The sequence below is a fragment of the Elgaria multicarinata genome, chromosome 5 (genome assembly GCF_023053635.1).
Source record: "Elgaria multicarinata webbii isolate HBS135686 ecotype San Diego chromosome 5, rElgMul1.1.pri, whole genome shotgun sequence".
NCBI lineage: Eukaryota > Metazoa > Chordata > Lepidosauria > Squamata > Anguidae > Elgaria > Elgaria multicarinata.
In genome coordinates this window covers 70,211,918-70,234,115 of record NC_086175.1, presented here as the reverse complement: position 1 = coordinate 70,234,115, position 22,198 = coordinate 70,211,918, and the positions used below count along the sequence as shown (strand labels likewise).

General features: G+C 40.3%; 1 protein-coding gene across 1 annotated transcript in view; it reads left to right on the top strand.

The window, feature by feature from the left end:
* The window catches only part of UMODL1 (uromodulin like 1), a 49,395-nt gene that overhangs the window by 14,005 nt on the left and 13,192 nt on the right, over nt 1-22,198 (top strand). Inside the window, exons 6-18 of the mRNA XM_063127695.1 lie at nt 1,992-2,246; nt 2,511-2,623; nt 4,010-4,229; nt 5,433-5,570; nt 8,687-8,803; nt 11,509-11,763; nt 12,212-12,324; nt 13,454-13,673; nt 16,761-16,898; nt 17,081-17,761; nt 19,172-19,429; nt 19,875-19,987; nt 21,816-22,029. Of these exons, the coding sequence (XP_062983765.1) occupies nt 1,992-2,246; nt 2,511-2,623; nt 4,010-4,229; nt 5,433-5,570; nt 8,687-8,803; nt 11,509-11,763; nt 12,212-12,324; nt 13,454-13,673; nt 16,761-16,898; nt 17,081-17,761; nt 19,172-19,429; nt 19,875-19,987; nt 21,816-22,029 (2,835 nt within the window). The remainder of the gene's footprint in view (nt 1-1,991; nt 2,247-2,510; nt 2,624-4,009; nt 4,230-5,432; nt 5,571-8,686; nt 8,804-11,508; nt 11,764-12,211; nt 12,325-13,453; nt 13,674-16,760; nt 16,899-17,080; nt 17,762-19,171; nt 19,430-19,874; nt 19,988-21,815; nt 22,030-22,198) is intronic.

Below are 22,198 nucleotides of genomic sequence, written 5' to 3'. Positions count from 1 at the left end.
TGCCATCCATTGCAGAATTCTTTTTCGCAGGCTGGTTTAATCCCATTCTCACTGGGAAGACAATTTGACAATCAAATGATAAATTAATACATGATGACTAGAAACTGAATGTGCGAATTTATCCTTTGAATAGAATACTTTTATAAAGTGGCTTGTGATGGCAAGTCATTACTTGCCATTGGATTCAGTTAACATATATCTATGAAGGAACCTCAGGAGTGTGGATGTTACAACTCTCAAAGATGAGTCAGATAAGGATGACAGGGAATGGAGAAATGGTTAATACTGATTTAAGAGTGCTTCCAGATGGAGGGGCCCTAATGGAAAGAGCCAGAAAGCATTGTGCAGATATATATTTTTCTCTCCACTTAATGGAAAAAGATGAGAGAAGCCCATGGAAAAAACAGGAGGGTTACAAGTGGATAATGACATCATCTGGACCCATTAATTTTTTGTGTAAATGAGGCAGTGTGATTGCACATTAAAAGCCTAATCTGGAACCACCCTAGGATGAATTTCTGAAGTAGTGAGCTTAGAGGTCCAAGTGGTACTTGGTATGGGGAATAGTTTGATTGTGGTCCATCAACTCATGGAAGAGGCTTGATTTTATTTAAGGCATGTACAAAGTGTGTGAATGAACAAATTGATCACACGAGGAAACAGGATGGCAGCATTGGGATATTTGAGGACCTCCACTGTGAGATAAATGAAAAAAGTTATCCCATGGTATAAGAGTTGTTTTCTGAATCCGCCTTCATTTCAGCGTATCAAACAATTAATTGATTTATTGTTTACTATCTGATATTCCCAGTGTTGCTTGGGTCCCTGAATAAGGTTTATCAAATTTATTTGATAAATAAGAAATATCTCTGTGACGTATTCATATTGAAAAGGAAACAAACAATAAATTATTATTATTATTATTGCCAATAATTCATTCAGTTTTTGCATTTACCTCACCACTGTGAGGTAAATGCAAAAAGTCAACCCATGGTATAAAAGTGGTGTGAATCCACCTTCATTTCAGCATGTTAAACAATTAATTCATATATTGTTTATTAGAAATTTCTATACTGCCCCTCAGTAGAAATTCCCCAGATAGTTTATGTAAAAGGAAACAAACAATAAATACTGAAATGGAATCAATAATGCATTGTTTAGTAAATATACTTGGCCATTTTAAAGCAACGGACTACCATTTAGCATAGTTTGTTGCGGAAGTGATGAAAACTGGTTGTTTATTACAATGAAATATCCTTTGAAAAATGTTAGGTCTCTAGCAATGAAGTACAGAAGCTGATGTATTTTATATATTGTTGGTTGCTGCTTGGAGAATTGTAATGGCTTCTGTTATTGTTCATTCTGCCATTTATCTTAGCTAACAGAATCCAAGATTTACATTTGCAGGAATGAATAAACACAAAACCCTTCAATACTTAACTCCTGTAAAAGCGTGACATTTGCTTTCCACAGTTTTTTTTTTTTTTTTTTTACATAATTGTATTCCTATGACTTTGGAATATAGACAATACACATGTATAACTCATGAGATCTTTTTATTTAATTCTGAAGTTGATGCAATTTTGGTTGTGTGTTGTGTGTGTGATTATTCTAATCATATCAGAACATCTAGGACTGGATATGCTAAAAGTGCAACTGAATAAATGAGTAAGTGAATGAAGTAAGATGAGCATTAAATATGGTCAATCTAACATTGTCTAATGTTAAAAAGCAATTTTATACAAATGCATCCTGAATTTGTATGCATCCCCCTCCCTCTCAAACCGAAGCTGCAAACTTCTGTTTGAATACAACAGGACTTACTTCTCCGAGTAGGCATACATAAGATTGTATCCAACGTTAGTCTAACTTAAATCCCACTCATTTCAATAGATCTACTCTAACTCGGGCTAACATTGGGCAAAACCCATTAGATTGGACTGTGAAAGTTCTTTTCAACTGTGATAAGTCTTTCATGATTGCTATTGCAGATTCTCCAGCCATTCGAAACCATAGGATCTTCAAAGTTACTAGCAGCAGTTTTGAAGTGTCTTGGAGTGTAAATTCCATGCAGAACCATTCATTCCAAGTAGAAGTGTACAAAGGAAAAATACTCATTCAAGGAACAATAAACACAGATATGAAGCTAGATGTGTCAAATCTGGAAGCAGGCGTAATGTACACAGTGAAAATCAGCTATGAAGTTTGTGACAAAACTGTTTCCTCATACAGAAATGTGAAGACAGGTATCTATAATTTCAGAAATATTATAATTTTGATTCACACTGCCAGCTCCCTTTAACAAGTAATAGGGATCCATTTCAGCTGTATTTTGTATCATCTTTGCTCAATCCACTACTTGCATTTTTGATCTTTTTGATTTGCCTCAGCATAATGAATAGTTCAGTTTTAAATATTAATTTATTTCTCAATTTAAATATGTAAGTTTAAAATCTGTCTGTTCTCAGAAGAACCCCACTTCCAGCGCGATCTTAATATTGCTTTTTCAGATGCCTTGATATTTGCTTTAACAATAAGGATCTTGAATTATAACTTCACGGACCAGTTCCTCAACAGCAGCAGTGCAGATTATCAAGCATTTTCCAATATTTTGATGGCTGAGGTAATACTAAAATACTTACCCATTTGAAAACTTGGATTAAATTTTATGTAACACTGACAGGAAGTATGAATGTAACATGCACTGTTGATAAGAATTACTTATATTTCATAGGAGTGCTATGTATAATAAACTGTGTACGCTAGTGATTAGCTATATATGCTATAAGCTAACTTAAAGTACAAAAATGTATGCTTACAACTGGGGCAAAGAAGCTTGCCATAGGTGGGATGGTTGAATTTTGGAAGTAAAAAGCTCATTACTTCATGAGGAGATGGACCTTTGCAAAGGTACTTCTGAAGTTAAGTGAAAGACTGGCTGTGTTATGGAGAAGCCCTTCCAAGGTCATGCACAGAGCTGTAACTGAATCCAAAATGGCAAGGAGCATAGATGTGTTTTTAAGATAAAAGAACTAGAACTATTGCTAGGTAGAATATTATGAGTAATAACATTTTGACATAGTTGACAAGACAGATCTTGGGAGAATGCAAAGCGTACCAAACATGATTACCTAAGCTCTCCTATTGATGCCTGCCAAATATAAAATCTCAATCAGAGCTGCATTGTTGGAACAGAACTTTAATTTTACTAAGAGGCGTGGCCCATTTATCTGGCACAAAACACAAAATCAGTGAGACTGTTTATTATAGCAAGTATCTTGCCAAAAGCTTAAGAGTTAGCAATACTTGTAACTCATATAGTTATAGCAGAAGCTATAGGCACATCATTTAGTTCAAGAAAACGTTCAAAGCTAATAACTACAAATGTGTCAGAGATCAGTCCAACAAGATTTCCCCAGTTGGGATCTTTATTGTTCAGAGTACAAGGCAAGGTAATGATAAATCCAGACAAGAAAACATTCCAGGAAATTCAAGACATGGTTCAAGAGCAAGTTCCAGAACTAGAATTTACACACAAAGGCAAAGATCAGTTCTTTGCCTGAGGCAAACACCAGAACCTTCATGGTATAAGTGTTAAGGAAGATTAAAGGTCAAGGGTCACAATAAATCCAGGCAAAGGAGCATTATGGGATTTTAAAATGACATTCTCAAAACAAGCTTATAAGTCCTTGCTCCAGCTTCCAGTAACAATTCCAGTAACATTAACAGTTCCAGACAAATCACATTCCTACTAATTTGCTACAATTTTCCCATTGTGGGGCAAGTAAATGCCAATAGTGCAAGACCCAACTGAATTAGCACAAGGGGCAGGTAGCTTGAAGGTAAAATCTAACCTTGCTCATGGGTGTGGGTACACCATAGAAGCAATATTGCTTTTCTATAAATTCTAAGAAAAAATATGATAAAGACGGCATTGAGGAGAATAATATTCAATGTACATAATATTCTTTGATGTTAAAATAGAAATTTTTCTCTCATCCGTTTTCAGATTAGAAATTCTTTACCTTCAAATATGTCTGCATTATACAAAATGGATAAGCTGAAAATACAAATGGATTCTTTTAAAGCTGGTAGTATCATTGCAAGGCTTAAAATCATAATAGATGACCCGGAATTTCCAAAAAATGTGTCTGCATTTGATCCAATGATGTCATCACTGTATAAAAGTGTTGTATTACTTGTTGACTCAAACAGCTCTGCAGTAGAAGGTAGGCAATCTAATTTAATGTCTAGTTTGCATTAGTCATTCAAGTATATTATAGAGGAAACTCGTGTTAGATCTGTATATCTAGTTATCTTAAACCAGCTTTTCCCAATCTGTTTCCCTCTCAATATTTTGGACTACAACTCTGAGAATTCCTGACCATTGACTGGGCTGGCTAGGGCTGATGGGAGTTGAAGTCCAAAGTATCTGGAAGGAACCAAGTTGAGGAAGGTTGTCTTAAACTATTATGGAAGATCCCCTACCTGAATACCTGGTACAATGTCACTCCAACAGCTGCCTTGTTGCTTTTAGAGTACAACATGTGTTCACCATAATAGCTAATCCATTATGATTAGCTAATCCATCATGAGTGGTGGCAGCTTGTAATTAACTGATATAAATTGTTGTATAATATTAACCGGATCAAAAATTTTAATCTGTTAACTGAAGATTTATCTGAAGGAAAAATTGAGGGAAGAAAATATATTTGGGGGAAATTATTGGAGCATTTTTCTACAATAACATCTAAGATCTGTTTCAAAATCCAAACAAATGCAAGTATTAACAGTCATTGGCAGTGAATCACTCAAAGAAATGCGTATTCTAAATTAATATGTACAGTAAAAACAAAACAAAACAAAATCACCCTGAGGAATCCTGCAGAGAGACATACAAAGCAGGCAACATATTCAAAATCCCAGACAGTTTGGCTGGTTTTGGTAGCCAGCTGAAATGTATGCTTGCCGTTAATCCTGCTTGTTCTCCGAAGGGGAGATGCAAGGTCTTGATTGTGACATCCCACTGAGCTTTGGAGGTATTCTGAGAAACTCCAAAGGCCTGTGTAACTGTGGGGCAAAGCCTCGCACTCCTATCCAGTTCTGAGCTAGGAATTTGTTCCTGTTGCATTGCTTCTCAGAGAAGCTAAGCATGAAGTGAGATGTCTTCTTGTTGCTTTCCAAAGTCAGTGTGTGACTTCGATGATCTTGTCCAGCATTGGCCAAAGTGCAGGGTATCTTTCCAGAGCAAAAAATACACTTGCAAGTTGTGAGTTTGTGAATGTGTTTGTGAACGGATGCACAGATCCTTTGGATTTTTGTGGATGCTCAGAATGAGAGATTACTACACGGGCATAGTCCAAGTTAGCTCATTGTTTCTTATTATAGTCCACATTAATTTGTTTTATTAAATTTTTATTTTTGAATTCCAGACTGGAATGAATGTGCATCAAGGGCAGAGAATGATTGTTGCATGTTTGCAGAATGTATCAATACAATTGGGTCATACGCGTGCCGATGCAAGACGACCACAGATGACAATCCGTTAAGACCTGGGAGAAACTGTGAGGGTAAGAATCAGAGAAGTCTTTCGCTGGAGGGTTTGTTTCCTCCTATGAATTGAAAGAGATTCTTCTTTATCTCCATTTAAGTGGTATATACCTGTGGAAACTACTGCATGCAATCAGGAGCCCTGTATGATGACTGCATGAAGCAGCTCTATAAGTACAGCTTGCCTTCAGATTCCCTTCAGATTCCCTTTCAAAACATGGAGGTTGGTGGGCAGAGCCAGGTCAGCAGGTGCAATTTTAGGATTGGGGACAATAGCATGGCCCCTCTACCTTTTGATTGTCTGAAGTTCCGTTATATGAAACAACGTATCAAGGGAGCTAGTGTTTCATAAGTCTTGTTAATTAGTTAATCCTAGAATGGTAGTTTTGTACAAAGTGGTTTAGCAAGGAAAAATTACTCATACAGTATATTATTGCATTTCTCTTTGTACATATGCAAAAATGCTGCACTCCAAGTGGAGCTGTGGATCCTGTTACAAACATGGCACCGACCCCTGAAGCCAATGTTACAGAAGGACTGCCTGTAACAAGTGCCCCTCCTCTGTCAGTGGTAGAGATAAGGGCAGTGACTTCATTCATGTCCAAGTGCATCATCAGATGAGAGTTTTATTGCATGTTTGTTACTAGGGGTGTGCACGGACCCCCCAATCCGCTTCGTGGCCCAATCCTCTTCGCGCCGTTCCGCCTGTCTCCCGCTTCGTGGAGCGAGATCCGGCTTCGCCGCTGTCACTATATGGACAGCGGCGACGGCAGCGGTGCAAGATAAGCCACCCACCCACCCCGCCCCCTTACCTTCCTCCGTCGCGGGCTTCAATTGAGACCCCGGTTGAAGCCGGAAGAGGCCTCGACCTTCACTTCCGGCTTCAACCGGGGCCTCAATTGAAGCCCGCGATGGAGGAAGGTAAGCGTCCCTCCTCCCTGCTCTCTTACCTGGCGCCGCCGCTGCCACATGGATGGCGGCGCCAGGTAGGCCAGGCCCCCGCCCCCTTACCTTCCTCCGTCGCGGGCTTCAATTGAGGCCCTGGTTGAAGCCGGAAGAAGCCTCGGCCTTCACTTCCGGCTTCAACCGGGGCCTCAATTGAAGCCCGCGACAGAGGAAGATAAGTGTCCCTCCTCCCTGCTCCCTTACCTGGTGCTGCCGCTGCCGCCACCGCATGGATGGCGGCGCTGGCAGCGCCAGATTAGTCCCCCTCCCCCCAACTTACCTGCAGGCGAAGCTCCGGATGAGGCGATCCTCTTCGCCTCGATCCACAGCCCCCCTGACTCTCTTCGCCTCCGCCTTTTCCAGAGGCGAATTAGGCCGCCTCGCTCCTGCTTCTCTGAATCAAAGAGAAGCGGAGCACATCCCTACTTGTTACTGGCCACTCACTGTTTTCCATGGGTCCTTTTGAAGACATCCTCTGCCTCTCTTGTGCCTCCCGCTCCTTTTCTGTTTTAGGGGCTCATCAGAGTGACAACCCCCCTGTTTTAATTTGACTCTTCTGAGGTCGTGCTATAAATTGCCCACTTGAGGGCACTGTCCCCACTGAAATCCATTGAAATCTACAGGCTACGTGGTTGCTGGTCTCTTCTTTGTGAGAAGCGATAGTTTTGAAAGCAGAAGAGAACCAGCAAGAGAGCCTGCAATAAGGAAACATGATTTCTCACGATTTTCTCCCCGTCTGATGAGCTCCCAAGTCTACTGAGACTATAATACTGCCCTCAAGTGGTAGCCAAGAGTCAAGGACTCTTTAGCCCACTTAGGATTGCTTTATTTAAGAGTAATAACATTCCTACCGACTGGAAATGGTGTGAGTCCAAGGTACAATTTGCTGTATATGATGGACTCATAAAATCTGTCTCTCACAGCGTGAGACACTGCAGAGTCTACTCTTCATTGTGGCTTCTAGTTGCATAAAATAGACTTGGGATGCAGGTGCAGGTTTATATTGACTGCTAAAAATTCAAAGCAAATTCAGTCGAGATTTACATTATGTTTCTAGGATCTGGCCTTGCATGTTCATTATCTATGGGGGGAAATCATGTCAAAACCAAGAGACTTGCAAAGTACCACTTCTAAGTCTCATTTCAACAAATGCAATTTAATGTTTTTCTGTAGAATTCAATGCTTTCTGCAGAGAAGAAATTTGTATTAACCTTAAAGGGCTGGATACAAATTCTAACTGATCTATCAAAATGAAGAGTGTAGAGAAATATTGGTCAAATCAAATGTGCTTAATTTTTCCATTTGTATTTTGCCTTTTTGGCAGTAACTGAGCCTTGAGGAGTCTCACATGAAAATCTACTTGAAACAAATTTGGAACAAACAAATCACAGAAATTATAAAATTCAAAACAGCAACACAGAATAAAAAGCAAATAGAAACAACCAGACTACCTTATAACTCCTAAAGCCCTGAGAGAGAGAGAGAGAGAGAGAGAGAGAGAGAGGAGAGAGAGAGAGAGAGAGAGTAGGGAGAAGTGCTTAATGACAGAAGAGGCTAACTGAATGCCACTGCAGATGTCATTGGGACTGGTTAAACCCCATAAATAACTGCTCACAAGAAGAACAAGTGAGCAGTTCCTTAGCAGCATTGAGAAAGGTTCCTAGATTCGAAAAATGGCAAGATGCAGTGTTCTCCAATCATGGAAGCAGCTGCTGCAATTTCTATGTGCCCGTACATCATAATTTATATATGGGGGAATGCAAAATCTTCTAAAATGTAAAGCCTAGAACAGCTTTAAAGAACAAATGCAAGCGGGTAGGCACGGCCACCGGAACTCTTTGTTTTTATCAGCCTTGCTTTCAAAGGCCAGGACACTCACCGTGGGCTCCACCTCTGTACCAGAGCTTATGGAAAGGTACATAAGGGGAGGATTACCCCAAGTCAAATCAAATATCTATATTAGCATTCACTATGAGCATCCTTTGAAGTAAAATAAACACCCTCTGTAGGCCAAACACTAACTTGAAAATAGGAAAAAGTTAAAACGAGGCAAATTATACGAGACAAATATAACATTGTCATTGTCTCAATATTCAACAAATTGTGAAAGGAATTAGTTTTCAAGAGGGAACTTCTAAGGAGACTTAATGGGCCTGTCGTCTTGTTTCATTATTATTTTTCTTTGTTGTAGGGGACTTGGATCCAGGTTTACCAAATGATCAACTTCAGTACAGAAATTCTTCTGTTTCGCTGATGAATTCAACATCTGTATCACACAAAAATGGTGGATCAGTAGATTCTGAGTGCTGTAAGTTATCTTTTCTTTCTTTTCTTTTTTAAAAAAACTGTATTAAATTCTAAATCTACTTTGTCTAAGTGCAACTTTCTACATGCACATGACAGTGTGGGGCATGGAAAGGGGCACCATGCAGACAGAAAATAAGTCCACAATTTTGCACTTGGGAACATGCCTGATAGCTCTCCTGGCTAAGCTACAAGGTCCACAATGGCATCTGCTTGAATGTACACAGAATCCTGCCATCCAGTGCAGAATTCTTTTTCACAGGTTTAATTCCATTCTCACTGGGAAGACAATTTAACCAGCAGCCCTGAAGGTTGATTCAAATATGCATGTACATGTCTTGATTTCTCATCAAATGATAACTCAGTAGATGATGACAGGAAACTAAATATGTGAATGTCTCCTTTGAAAATAATTGTTTTATGAGATGAACTGTGATGGCAAGTCATCACTTGATGTTGGATTCAGTTAACATGTATCTATGAATGAGCCTCAATATTGTGGATATTACAACTTTTGAACATGACAGGTAATGAAGTAATGGTTAATAATAATTTAATGGTGCTTCCGGATGAAGGGGTCCTCGAAGCACCGTCCATGCCTGGGACTCGGTCCCATTCAACTCTATGGTTCTTACTCCTGAGTAGGCATGTCTAGGTTTCCTGAACAGAACAATGACAGCTTCCCCTTGCCATGCCAACATTGACCACAAACTTCTCCAAAGCCCAATTGTGATACTTTCTCTTCACATATTGTTTAATAGGGGTGGGTGGAGCAGGTCCCCTCTGCTCCAAAATTGGAATTGGAGTTCCTCTGACTGGCTCCTCTGCTCTGATTTTTGGAGCGGGACGCTTTGAAAAACTGCTCTGTTTTCAGATAACCGTTATGCCTATGGAAATTAACAAAAATACTTACAGCTCTGTCATTTGTAAAGATAAAGAGATGAAACTTGCCACAGTGATAGCTCTTAATGAGGGCTTTAGCCATGCCAAGTTTGAGGCAGTTCTGTTCATGCCTTGATTTTTAGGATTTAAAAAAAATAAATACTCCTCAAACGATTCTCCTGCTACTCCACCAATGTGAAGTTCCATCTGTTTGCATTTGTGGAAGATCTGTTTTCCTTTACTTCAATAATGCACAGCTGTGCATCTCCGGTTCATAAAAATAGTGATCTGCTGGTTCCCTGAGGACCCTAGCAGATCTCTATTTTTATGAACTGGAGATGCACAGCTGTGCATTATCAAAGTAAAGGAAAACAGATCCTCCACAAATGCAAACAGGTGGAATTTTGCATTGGTGAAGTATCAGGAAAATGGTTTTTTTTGGGGGGGGGTGGAATTAAAAATTCCTAGGGGAATTGGATCTGGGGAAGTTTGAGAATTTATTAGCAGGGAAGATCCTCTTGTTAGTTATAGTAATCATTAATTTAAGTATGTTTAGGCATTCCCATTGTATACTTTGAATAATCCCTTTTGCATATACATTCCTCAATAACCCTCTTAGTTACGTTCATCTGGGCCAGATCTACACTAAGCAGGATATAACACATTGAAAATGTTTTGAAGACTATATAGGGAGTGTATCCTGGGCCCCAACAGTTGTCACTACTGTTATAAACCGTTTTAAAGCAGTAGTGTAGATCCTGCCCTTGTCTCTAGCAAGGATGTTAATCCTATGCCTATGCCTTAGTTACCAGGCTACTGAGGTATTTAAGATACAACAGGTTTATTTTAGTGGCAGCAGTTTGATGATTAAAGGTCTTTATAATTAAGATGGACTTGTGGCAAGGAATTTCCAATACCCAAGCTTCAAAGTATTCTAAAAAAGAAAAGAAAAAAGGAACAGCAGCAGAAAACCTATGTGGTTTCACCACATTATGACAGTGATGGGATACCAGAGTGGAGTGTGGTTCTGACCCAATTAGATATACTGGCAGGAAACAAGCAGGCACATAGGCAGGTGGTACCACTCCAAAAACAGTTTTAGTCCAAAAGCAAATGCATCACACCATTTCTATTTTCATGATTGTGCCTCTAACAATCTGAAGGGTCAGATGTTACCCTGACCATTCAACCCTTGAGGCCAAGAGTAAACAGTCCCACAAGTCCCTCATATACAGGGAATTAATCCTGGGTCAGAAGGGACATGGGGTACATTCTGAGCTCCATCACACCAGCGATTTATACACGCACCATGCCTGGTATGTGGATTTGCAGCGCAGTACTCACATGACGTCCTCCCTGTCCTGCATTCATCTTGCCCCTTCCCCCGCTTGTTGCATTTTATTTTGGCGTGGGAAAAATCTGGATTATTTTCTCCTCTCACTTTTTCCTTTGTTGTGTGTGTGTGCTAATGGAGTCTAGGGGAGGACGGGGCAGTTCTCCTCCTCCAGCACGTCATCATAGGGGCTTGTTAGTCAGTTGAAAGGACTTTTTAGTGCTCCAACCACCACCCTCATTGCCCACAGAAATGGAGCCCAGATGAAACCTTAAATCAGTAATCGCTAGACTGAATAACTGAAACGCCCAGGTAGCTTCAGCTATTGGGCGGTATAAAAATGAAATAAACAACAACAACAAAATAAATAAATAAATAAATAAATAAATTTCAATGGGCCTACTCCAGCTAGGACTAACATTGGGTATAACTCATTGGATTGGAGAGTAATATTCTTTGGAACGGTGATAAGTCTCTCATGATTGCTATTGCAGATCCTCCAGCGATCAGAAACCACAAGATCTTCAATGTTACTAGCAGCAGTTTTGAAGTATCTTGGAGTGTAAATTCCACGCAGAACCATTCATTCCAAGTAGAAGTGTACAAAGGCAAGGAACTCATTCAAGGAACAAAAACCACAGACACAAAACTAGATGTGTCAAATCTGGAATCAGGCGTAATGTACACAGTGAAAATCAGCTATGAAGTTGGTGACAAAAACGTTTCCTCATATAGAAATGTGAAGACAGGTATCTATAATCTTAGAAATATTATTGTTTCAATTCCCAATACCAGCTCTCGTTAACAAGTGACAGGCATCCATTTCCCCCGAATTATATTTCACCGTTAGTGGACCATGAGTGGACACACATCTTTATGACTTGAAATGCAATCAACACCCCAATTAAACTTTTTGTGGCATAGGTGATTTTTATATCTCTAACTTTGAAAATTGCAGAATTTGGGAGTTAATTTTCCTACTATACACCTGGACTGTCCCAGATATCCTGTTCTGGTTCCAGATCAGGCCTTCAGTTATTATTATTATTATTATTATTATTATTATTATTATTATTATTATCATCATCATCATCATCATCATCATCATCATCATCATCATCTCTGCTCAACAACTCACTATTTGCACTTTTGTTCTCAGATGAACTACTATCCCTCACTTAATTTTGTGTCTTTTAGATGCCTTGATATTTGCTTTAATAATGAGAATCTTGAACTATAATTTCACGGATCAGTTCCTCAACACCAGCAGTACAGAATATCAAGCATTTTCCAGTGTTTTGTTGACTGAGGTAATACTAAAAAAGTTATCGGTTTGAAAACTTGGATTAAATTTGTGGAATGCAACAGTTTCTTCTCATGTACCAACTCTTTTCAAATATCTGATTTAATATCAAGTTAGCATTAAACATTTTGAAGATAAGTATTTACTTTCCCGTCACCATGATAGATGGGAGCTCAACTTTTGAAACAGCAAGGTATGAGACACACAGCTCTTATATATGCAAGGTGCAACATTCATTTCTGTGGAGGGTGACCTTTACTGATCTGCTGCCTCCATTAAAGCAGCCAGAGAAACACTTGTGAGCAGTAGGATGGCCAACTAACCAGAAAAAAACCTGGCCTGATCTTGTGCCCTTAAAAGCAGATTGATGTGTAGATATCAGCAGGTAAAACTTTTCACAGCATGGAGTCAAAAATTATCATCTGCTAATATTTGCATGTCAAGAAACTGTTAAAGTGCAGGAGCAGAAACTAGCAAAAGATTAACAACCCTAGCAGGCATGTAGTATCTTTGGACATACTGTAGGCCCCATGACATCTATAGATTGCTGTATTAGATCACAATAAAAAAAAATGCATTTTTATACAGGAATGGAAGAGTCAATATCTTCTGGTCATTAATAGTAAGGTGAGAGGCGTGTGAGTAGGTCCTTTCAAGACTGCTTTTTGTGGTGGAAAGTGACACATAAATGTAACAACAACAACAACAACAACAACAATGTGACTCTGGTATCTTACAGAATTTAATTTAAATTAAATTAAATTAAATTCCACAACTGTGGACTTGATATCCATGTAAAGTAGTCACATGGTAATGAGAAGGAAAAAGCCATATCAATTTGAAAGTGTTAATTGGATACTTTAGCATATTCATTACTAAATTGCTACATCTTCTTCCATTGTGGGCCAAGTGAATAGCAATACTGCAAGACCCAACTGAATTAACGCAAGGGGCAGGTAGTTTGAAGGTAAGAGCTAAATTTTCTCATGCGTATGAGTGCACCATAGAAGCACTATTGCTCTTCTGTAAACTCTGATTAGAGAATATGAAAAAGAAAGATGGTGTTGAGGAGAATCACATTCAATGCACGTATTCTTTGATGTGAAAATAGAAATTGTTCTCTTATCTGTTTTCAGATTAGAAATTCATTGCCTTCAAATATGTCTGCATTATATAAAATAGGAAAGCTGAAAGTGCAAATGGACACTGTTAAAGCTGGTAGTATTATCGTGAAGCTTAAAATCATAATAGATGACCCAGAGTTCCCAAAAGACGTATCTGCATTTGATTCACTGATGTCATCACTGTATAAAAGTGTTGTATTACTTGTTGACTCAAACAGCTCAGCAGTAAAAGGTAGGCAGTCTAATTTAATGTCTAGCTTGTATTAGTCATTCAAGTATATTACAGTGGAAAACAGCAGAAGGAGAATGTGAGGGAGGAAAATAGCTCTGGGGGAAATTATTGGACCATTTTGCTACAATAATATCTAATATCTCTGTTTCAAAATCTAAACAAATTAAACTATTAGCAGTAAATCATCAGCAGTGAACCATTCCAAGAAAGGCATACTTTGAACTAATATCTACAGCAAAAAACAAAACAAAACAAAAAAAACCGGAGGAATGAAACGGATTATCTAGAACCATTTCAGTCGGGTTTCAGGCCTGGTTTTGGAACGGAAACTGCCTTGGTCGCCCTGTGGGATGACCTCTGTCGGGAGAGAGACAGGGGGAGTGTGACCCTGTTGGTTCTCCTAGACCTCTCAGCGGCCTTCGATACCATCGACCATGGTATCCTTCTGGATAGGTTGTCTGAGCTGGGAGTTGGAGGTACTGCGTTGCAGTGGTTCCGCTACTACTTGGATGGCCGATTCCAGAAGGTGGTGCTGGGGGATTATTGCTCTGTGCCGTGGCTCCTAAGCCATGGGGTTCCGCAGGGCTCTATTTTATCCCCTATGCTGTTTAACATATACATGAAGCCGCTGGGGGAGGTTATCCGGAGATGTGGACTGAGGTGTCATCAATATGCGGATGATACCCAGCTCTACCTTTCCTTTTCATCAAACCCAGGTGAGGCAGTGACTGTTCTGAACCAGTGCCTGGGCACGGTAATGGACTGGATGAGGGCTAACAAACTGAGACTCAATCCAGACAAGACGGAGGTACTGTTAGCGGGTGGTTCATTTGTCCGGCGAGGTGATGTTTGCCCTGTCCTGGACGGGTTTGCACTCTCCCTAAAGGATGGGGTCCGTAGTTTAGGGGTGCTCTTCGATCCAGAACTGTCACTTGAGGCACAGGTGAACTCAGTGGCAAAGAGCACCTTTTATCAGCTTAGGCTGATACACCAACTGCGCCCTTATCTGGACAGTGATAGCCTAGCTACAGTTATCCATGCTCTGATAACCTCTCGTTTGGATTACTGCAATGCGTTATATGTGGGACTGCCTTTGAAAACGGTCCGGAAGCTTCAGCTGATACAAAACAGGGCAGCCCGTTTACTAACAGGGACTGGCTGGCGAGATCACATTACGCCAGTCCTTTTACAACTTCATTGGCTGCCAGTCCAGGTCCGGGCCCGATTCAAAGTGCTGGTATTGACATTTAAAGCCCTAAACAGTTTGGGGCCAGGTTACTTGAAGGAACGCCTCCTCCCATATGTACCTACCCGGACCTTAAGATCATCTACAGGGGCCCTTCTCTGTGAGCCCCTGCCAAAGGAAGTGAGGCAGGTGGCTACTAGGAGGAGGGCTTTCTCCGCTGTGGCACCCCGGTTGTGGAATGAGCTCCCCAGAGAGGTCCGCCTGGCACCTACACTGTACTCCTTTCGTCGCCAGCTGAAGACCTTTTTATTCACTCAGTTTTTTAACACTTAATTTTAACTTAAATTTAAATTATACTGTTTTAACTCTGTATTTTAACCTTATATCAATTTTGCTGCGTGGTTTTATCCTGGTTGTGCTTTTTATATTGTATTTTGTATTTGTGTTTTTAACTTGTTGGTTGTTTTATGATGGTTTTAATTTTTGTGAACCGCCCAGAGAGCTTCGGCTATTGGGCAGTATAAAAATGTAATAAATAAATAAATAAATAAGGAATCCTGACCGTTAAGGCAGAGAGACATACAGAGCAGGCAACATATCCAAAATTCCAGACAGTTTAGCTGGTCTTGTTAGACAGCTGAAATGCATGCTTGGCATTGATCCTGCTTCTCCTCGAAAGGGAAGATGCAAGGTCTTGATTGTGATATCTCACTGAGCTTTGGAGGTGTTCCGAGAAACTCCAAAGCCCAGAATAATTGAGGGGCAAATCTTTACTCCCCTACCTAGTTCTGAGCTGGGGTGTAGTTGGGAGTTTGTTCCTGCTGCCTTGATTCTTGGAGAGGCCAGGGATCAGGTGAGGGAGGTTTTCTGTCCTTTTGATGATCCCAGAGAGAGGTGGATGATCTCACAGACCTCATACTGACTTCAGAAAGCAGTGATATGTCTTCTTGTTGCTTTCCATTGTCAGTGTGTGACCTTCTCCAGGATTGGACAAAAGGCAGGGGATCTTATCAGAAGGAAAAAATAGACTTGTAAGTGGCGAGTGCCACGACACAGGCTCTGAACCCCAAGCCTGGCCGCGGCTACTCCTTACTCAAGCCAAGCACCACCGCTTGATACGCCTGAGGCAAGGGATAAAAACCACCTTCCTCCAAACTATGTGGAGAAAGGGGTTTAAATAGAGAAGGATTTCAATATATAAAATAAAACACTGTGAGTTATATGTGCTGAGGTGAATTATTGTCAGAGTGGGTGCTAAATGTGTAAACTTCAGATGATAAATGCCAAACAGACACGTGGGATTTTTGTGATAGTTAAAACAAAATGATTAAAATTTATTTTTAAAAGTTCACAAGCTTTGTTTCAAATAAAACATTAAAAAACTTTTTTGAAACCTTTCATACAATCCTTTCACTCATTCACATACACGCTTGAGCTTTCTTTATTATCTGTATTGATTAATATACATCAACTATGTGCACACCACACTCCAAAGACACCACTCTCTACCCTGAACCTCAAATTTCCCAGAACTTAAGTACTCTAAACACAGAGAGTATTAAAGACTCTAAGAGTACCTAACAAGTCCCTCACAATCCCCTCAGTTATTCCCTTATATATCACTCCTCCCACTCCCAAGACATTCTAACTCCACCCACTCAGGCCAACATTCTAAACTCGCCACAGACTTACAAACTGCAGACATACATTTGGGAACTGACTTGTGGGGTGTAACGCCACAGCGAGTATGCATGGGGGGGGGGGCATTTGGAGAGTCCTGCATCTATAGAGTTGGATTTTATATAGACTCTGAGAAGGATAGATTACTGCATTGTTTCTTGTTATAGTCCAAGTTAACCTAGCCTAATTTCTTTTATTAAATTTTGATTTTTGAATTCCAGACTGGAATGAATGTGCATCCAGGACAGAGAATGATTGTTGCACGTTTGCAGAATGTATCAATACAATTGGGTCATACATGTGCCGATGTAAGACGACCACAGATGCCAATCCGTTACGACCTGGGAGGAACTGCGAGGGTAAGTATCAGACAAGTATTTCACTGGAGGGTTTGTTTCCTTTCGTGAATTGAAAAAAATTCTTCCTTCTCTCCCTTCAAGCGGTATATGCATAGTTTTGTGCATAGTGATTAATCTTGAAAATATCAGTCATATATTATTAAAGTTCTCTTTGTATCATTTTCAAAAATGTTTTACTCCAGGTGAAATTGTGGATCCTGTTACTGATATAGTGCCAACACTTGAAGCCAATGTTACAGAAGGACTGCCTGTGACAAGTGCCCCTTCACTGTCAATGGCAGAAATAAGGGCAGTGACTTCATTCACATCCAAGTCTACTGAGGCTATAATACTGCCCTCACGTGGCAGCCAAGAGTCAAGCACTCTTGCAACAGGCAAAACACTGTCAGCATCTCAGAGAAGAAGTACGTTTGGGCATGACTGGAATAATAACACACTGAGGACCTCGGAGATTGTAGCTCTGGTGACAGAAATATGGAACAATGCTACTACGTCAAATGGAAACTTATCTGAAGAGAGATTAGCAGCACAAGAACAACACAATGCTTCACTTTCTAAAGTTTCAAATACTACAGTTTATCCTTTTCTGAGAAATGGATCTGTGGAAGAAACAAGCACATCTGGCCTCTTAACTGACAGAAAATCTCAGGAAGATCCGGCCCTGAATGTCACACAACACTCCAAAGGTCATGCTCTAAACCAGACCCTGGATAAAGAGATGGGGGGAAATAACAGATCTTGGTCTGAGGGAAAATCATCCACAATGTTACCATCTTCTTCTGAGCAGCAGACAATTGCTTCCCTTGCTACAGATTGTGGCGGTGAGTCTGTCTTTACCCCAGAACATTCCTTAAAAGTAATAGGTTAGTATGAGGAGAAAGACATTGTGAGTGTGCAGAATACAAGGGAATGGTCACAATCCAAAATATACTGGTCCCATTTAAATCAATGTGACCTAAATTATTAAAGGCAAAACTGAAGTACTTTGGCCACATAATGAGAAGACAGGATACCCTGGAGAAGAGGCTGATGCTAGGGAGAGTGGAAGGCAAAAGGAAGAGGGGCCGACCGAGGGCAAGATGGATGGATGATATTCTCGAGGTGACAGACTTGACCTTGGGGGAGCTAGGGGTGGCAACGGCTGACAGAAAGCTCCGGCGTGGGCTGGTCCATGAAGTCACGAAGAGTCGGAAGCGACTGAACGAATAAACAACAACGACCTAAATGCATAATTAAACACTTTCATACCATTGGGATTTAAACACATGCCTTTCTCTTGATTTCACTCAGTCAGTTCCCCTGTTTGTAAAGTGGATGTTTAATGCTGGGTGCTAAAAGTGACACATCTGGAGGGGATCTTACTGATTGGAGGGACCACCAAGGCATATAGAATATTTATTTATTTATTTATTTAAGGATTTTTATGCCGCCATTCAGCCAAAAAAGGCTCTCACGGCGGCTTACAAAAGTATTTCTTGACAGTCCCTGCCCACAGGCTTACAATCTAAAAGACATGACACAAAAGGAAAGGGGATTGGGAGGGAGGAGGAGGAGGAGGGTAAAAGGAAAGCAAATTCAGGCACTACAGTCTTAGTTGGAAAGTTCAGCAGTTACAGTTGACAGCAGGAGGGAGGGGGCTCTCAGCTGGAGCTGGACCCAGGCACGGTGGAGAGGTGCCTGGCTGCTGCTTCCTCCCTCACTGGTGGCCTCTCCAGAGACATATTCTCCAGAGAATAGTCCTGTGTTGTTGTTTTTGTCATTTTTAAAAACCTTCTTGTAGGCCGCAAGTTATTGAGAAGCAAGTAGAAAGCCCATCCAAATGTGCGTCCAAGTGAAGATGTTGCCTGTCCACACTGCATTGATTTCAATGGAGAGTGTGAAAATGTATTCACATCTGTGGGTAGTCCATTGAAAACAATGCAGTGTGGAGAGACAGCTTCCATACTTGGGTGTGGATTTGGATGCTTTGCTGTGATTTGGGGCCACAGTTCCATTCTGATCCAGTAAGTGATACTTGCATGTGGAAGGCTGCTCATCATAAATGAGAGTTGACCCAGTCAGACTCTCAGACTCTGGACCAACTTCACATTAGACACTGAGGGATGGGGGGGGGATCAAGCAATAGATTTCCACTAGCATTTCAACAAAGTGCTGGAAATACTTTCTAATAAGCAATACATTAAAAAAATGTGACAAATGGGTAATTCTATGAACACGATCTTTGTTTTTTTTCCTCTCTTCAAAGGTTTAATGGTCATTTCTTTTCTTCTTAGTGACTTTTCCAGCTGAAGGAATTGTTTTTTCCAATGTAACCAGTACCAGCTTTCAAGTTCGCTGGATGATAAATGTTACAGTGACTCCTGCTTTCCAGTTTCTGCTGCTTGAGGGAAAGCAGCTTATTCAGGAGATTAAAACCCAGAGCAGCAACCTAACTATTTCCAGACTAGAACCTGGGATTTTGTACACTGTTGAAATTACCACAGAGGTTTGTGGGAATCAAAGTAAACCAGTACAGCGTAAAGTAATGACAGGTAAATAATAACGGTAATTAAAAGTTCATTTGATGAATCGAATGCCCTAGAAGTCCATAGGAAAACAGACTTTTTATAATGGACCTCTAAATATGAGCAAACATTTATTACCATTTGCACAGGTTTGTTATTTAGAATGTGAGTACGTTTCCACATTTCCTGCCTACCAATGGAATGAAAATTCTGAAACTAGTCATGGTTTATATACCTTGCTTCTCATTCACAAATGCAGAAGATCCAGATAGCAAACAGTTGTCTGTTTCTAAAAATAACATTGTTCCTTTTCCTTCAGTTGCTTTAAAGTTCTTTTCATTCAATTTTGCCATGTGAGATTTGAAAGAGAGCTGCCTCAACTTGTCTTGAAGCTTCCTAGAGGTCCAGAGACCGTAATCTGATTACCACTCTTCTGAACTAATCATGTTTCCATTTTTTCCCTATCTTGCAGCTGCCCAGAAGTTTAATGGGACAGTCAGGATATTAAATCTGAATTATAGTTCAGAGCTCAGCAACTCAAGTAGTGAAGAGTACCGAAATTTTTCACAGTTGTTTCTCAATGAGGTAAGTTAATATGAATAAAGTGGTCAAACTCCATATAGCGTAATAATGAACATGATTATATATTTTCTTTCTAGTGTAATTTTGAATCTAGGTTGATAAACTGTTGAGAAACAATGTTTTTCAAAAAGGAAATAATAGTCCTGTGACAGAGTATGTAACAGAGAAAGGAAATGTCAGTCATAAAACAACTGGGCCAAACTCTGTTCTCACTTTCATATCCATGTTTACTGAAGATGTTGAGGGAGAGGAGGATTGTGCCTGCCGTCCACCTCTGTGCATCCCCAGGCCTTGCTTCAGTCTGTACATGTTCAGCTGAAGTTATTATTATTATTATTATTTATTTATTTATTTATTTATTTATATAGCACCATCAATGTACATGGTGCTGTACAGAGTAAAACAGTAAATAGCAAGGCCCTGCCGCATAGGCTTACAATCTAATAAAATCATAGTAAAACAATAAGGAGGGGAAGAGAATGCCAACAGGCACAGGGTAGGGTAAGCAGGCACAGGGTAGGGTAAAACTAACAGTGTAAAGTCCGCACAACATCAAGTTTTAAAAGCTTTAGGAAAAAGAAAAGTTTTTAGTTGAGCTTTAAAAGCTGCGATTGAACTTGTAGTTCTCAAATGTTCTGGAAGAGCGTTCCAGGCGTAAGGGGCAGCAGAAGAGAATGGACGAAGCCGAGCAAGGGAAGTAGAGGCCCTTGGGCAGGCGAGAAACATGGCATCAGAGGAGCGAAGAGCACGAGCGGGGCAATAGTGTGAGATGAGAGAGGAGAGATAGGAAAGTTGAGAACAAGTTCTATACATGTACAACCGTATGTGTGTTTGATCTGTATGTGTGATTGGGAATTCTGGTGTGACCAGGATTCCCGATTGTGCATATGGATCAGGGGTGCAGAGCTGTCCCAACACAGTGGTTCCCCAGGTGGTCACATTCCTTCTCCTGGTCCCAGTCCCTTTCCTCCAACCATTGATCGTTTGGTGGCTTCCCAGACTCTGTGCACACACACACCCATTCTAAAAGGTTGAAATAGCTCCCCTAAGGCTTAGTTACAGGCAGTAAACAAAATTTAAGTTGAAAGATGCTGGTATTTTGGGGTATTTTTGCCCTGCCCCTTTTTCATTCGCCTGCGCTCAGCACTGGAATGCACCCCCCAATCTTTTCCAAAATGGAATTTGGCTCTTGGACTAAAATAAGTTCTGCATTCCTGGTATAGCTCCTATTCATGTACAGATGTATGTGCATGAAGCCCATTCTCACCTTCTGTTAAATGTGCGTAAGTCAGGAAGTAGGCCAGTGGGTACCCTCTGGCTCTCCATACATTCAGTGAATGCATGGATGTAACAAACAGGGCTATCTTTTTTCTTTTTCTTTTCCTTTTGTGTGTGTGTGTGTGTGGGGTAACCTTACATCCCTGTAACAATATTTTTCAATAGAGGAAATTCACTCATTCAGCTGAGAGTTATCAAGTGATGAAAATCTAAGTGTTGTCTATGCCTGGGGGAAGTCCCATACTGTAGAATATTGGTCTATTCCAATCTGTCTGTGATTTGGTTTTCTCATTCATTAAAAAAATGGTGTTCTATCCTAGTTCACCCAGTTTGAAAGCTAGATCAGAAATAATTATGGGTTCCTGGCACACTTTCCTGATGCAGGATCACTCCATCTCCTGAATGTTTGGTAAATCTTGGTCCAAATATGAAACAATCCACAGTGTTTAATGTGTTGATTTATCTGTGAATCACCCTGCCTACAAAATGTACAGTTCAAATCATTCTCAGTATACATCTTTATTACAGTACATACATTCTGTTTTGATAACAGGTCTGTACATCTCTGCCCCTTAATATTCTTCAGAAAATGAATGCATCTATGATTAAAATGTTGATCATGAGCATTACTAATGGGAGCATAGTGGTACGCTTCAGTCTCCTGACTCCAGCAAACCTGGATGCAAGCAACGTTTCCAGGTCTTTTCTTGATGCCTTTCAACACAGCAGACATTTCAGAATTGATAACAGCAGTCTTTCCATAGGTGGTGAGTTGTCCTTTATTGCTGTAATTGCTCAAACCCTGCAAAATGATAAGTGCTGGATGTCGGATTCTAATAATAGGTCATCTGTAAATATGATGAATGGAAAGCTATGAAAAGTGTTTTTACTGAGCTCTCTCACCGATTTATCTTTCAAAAACAGGATTGTCCTTAG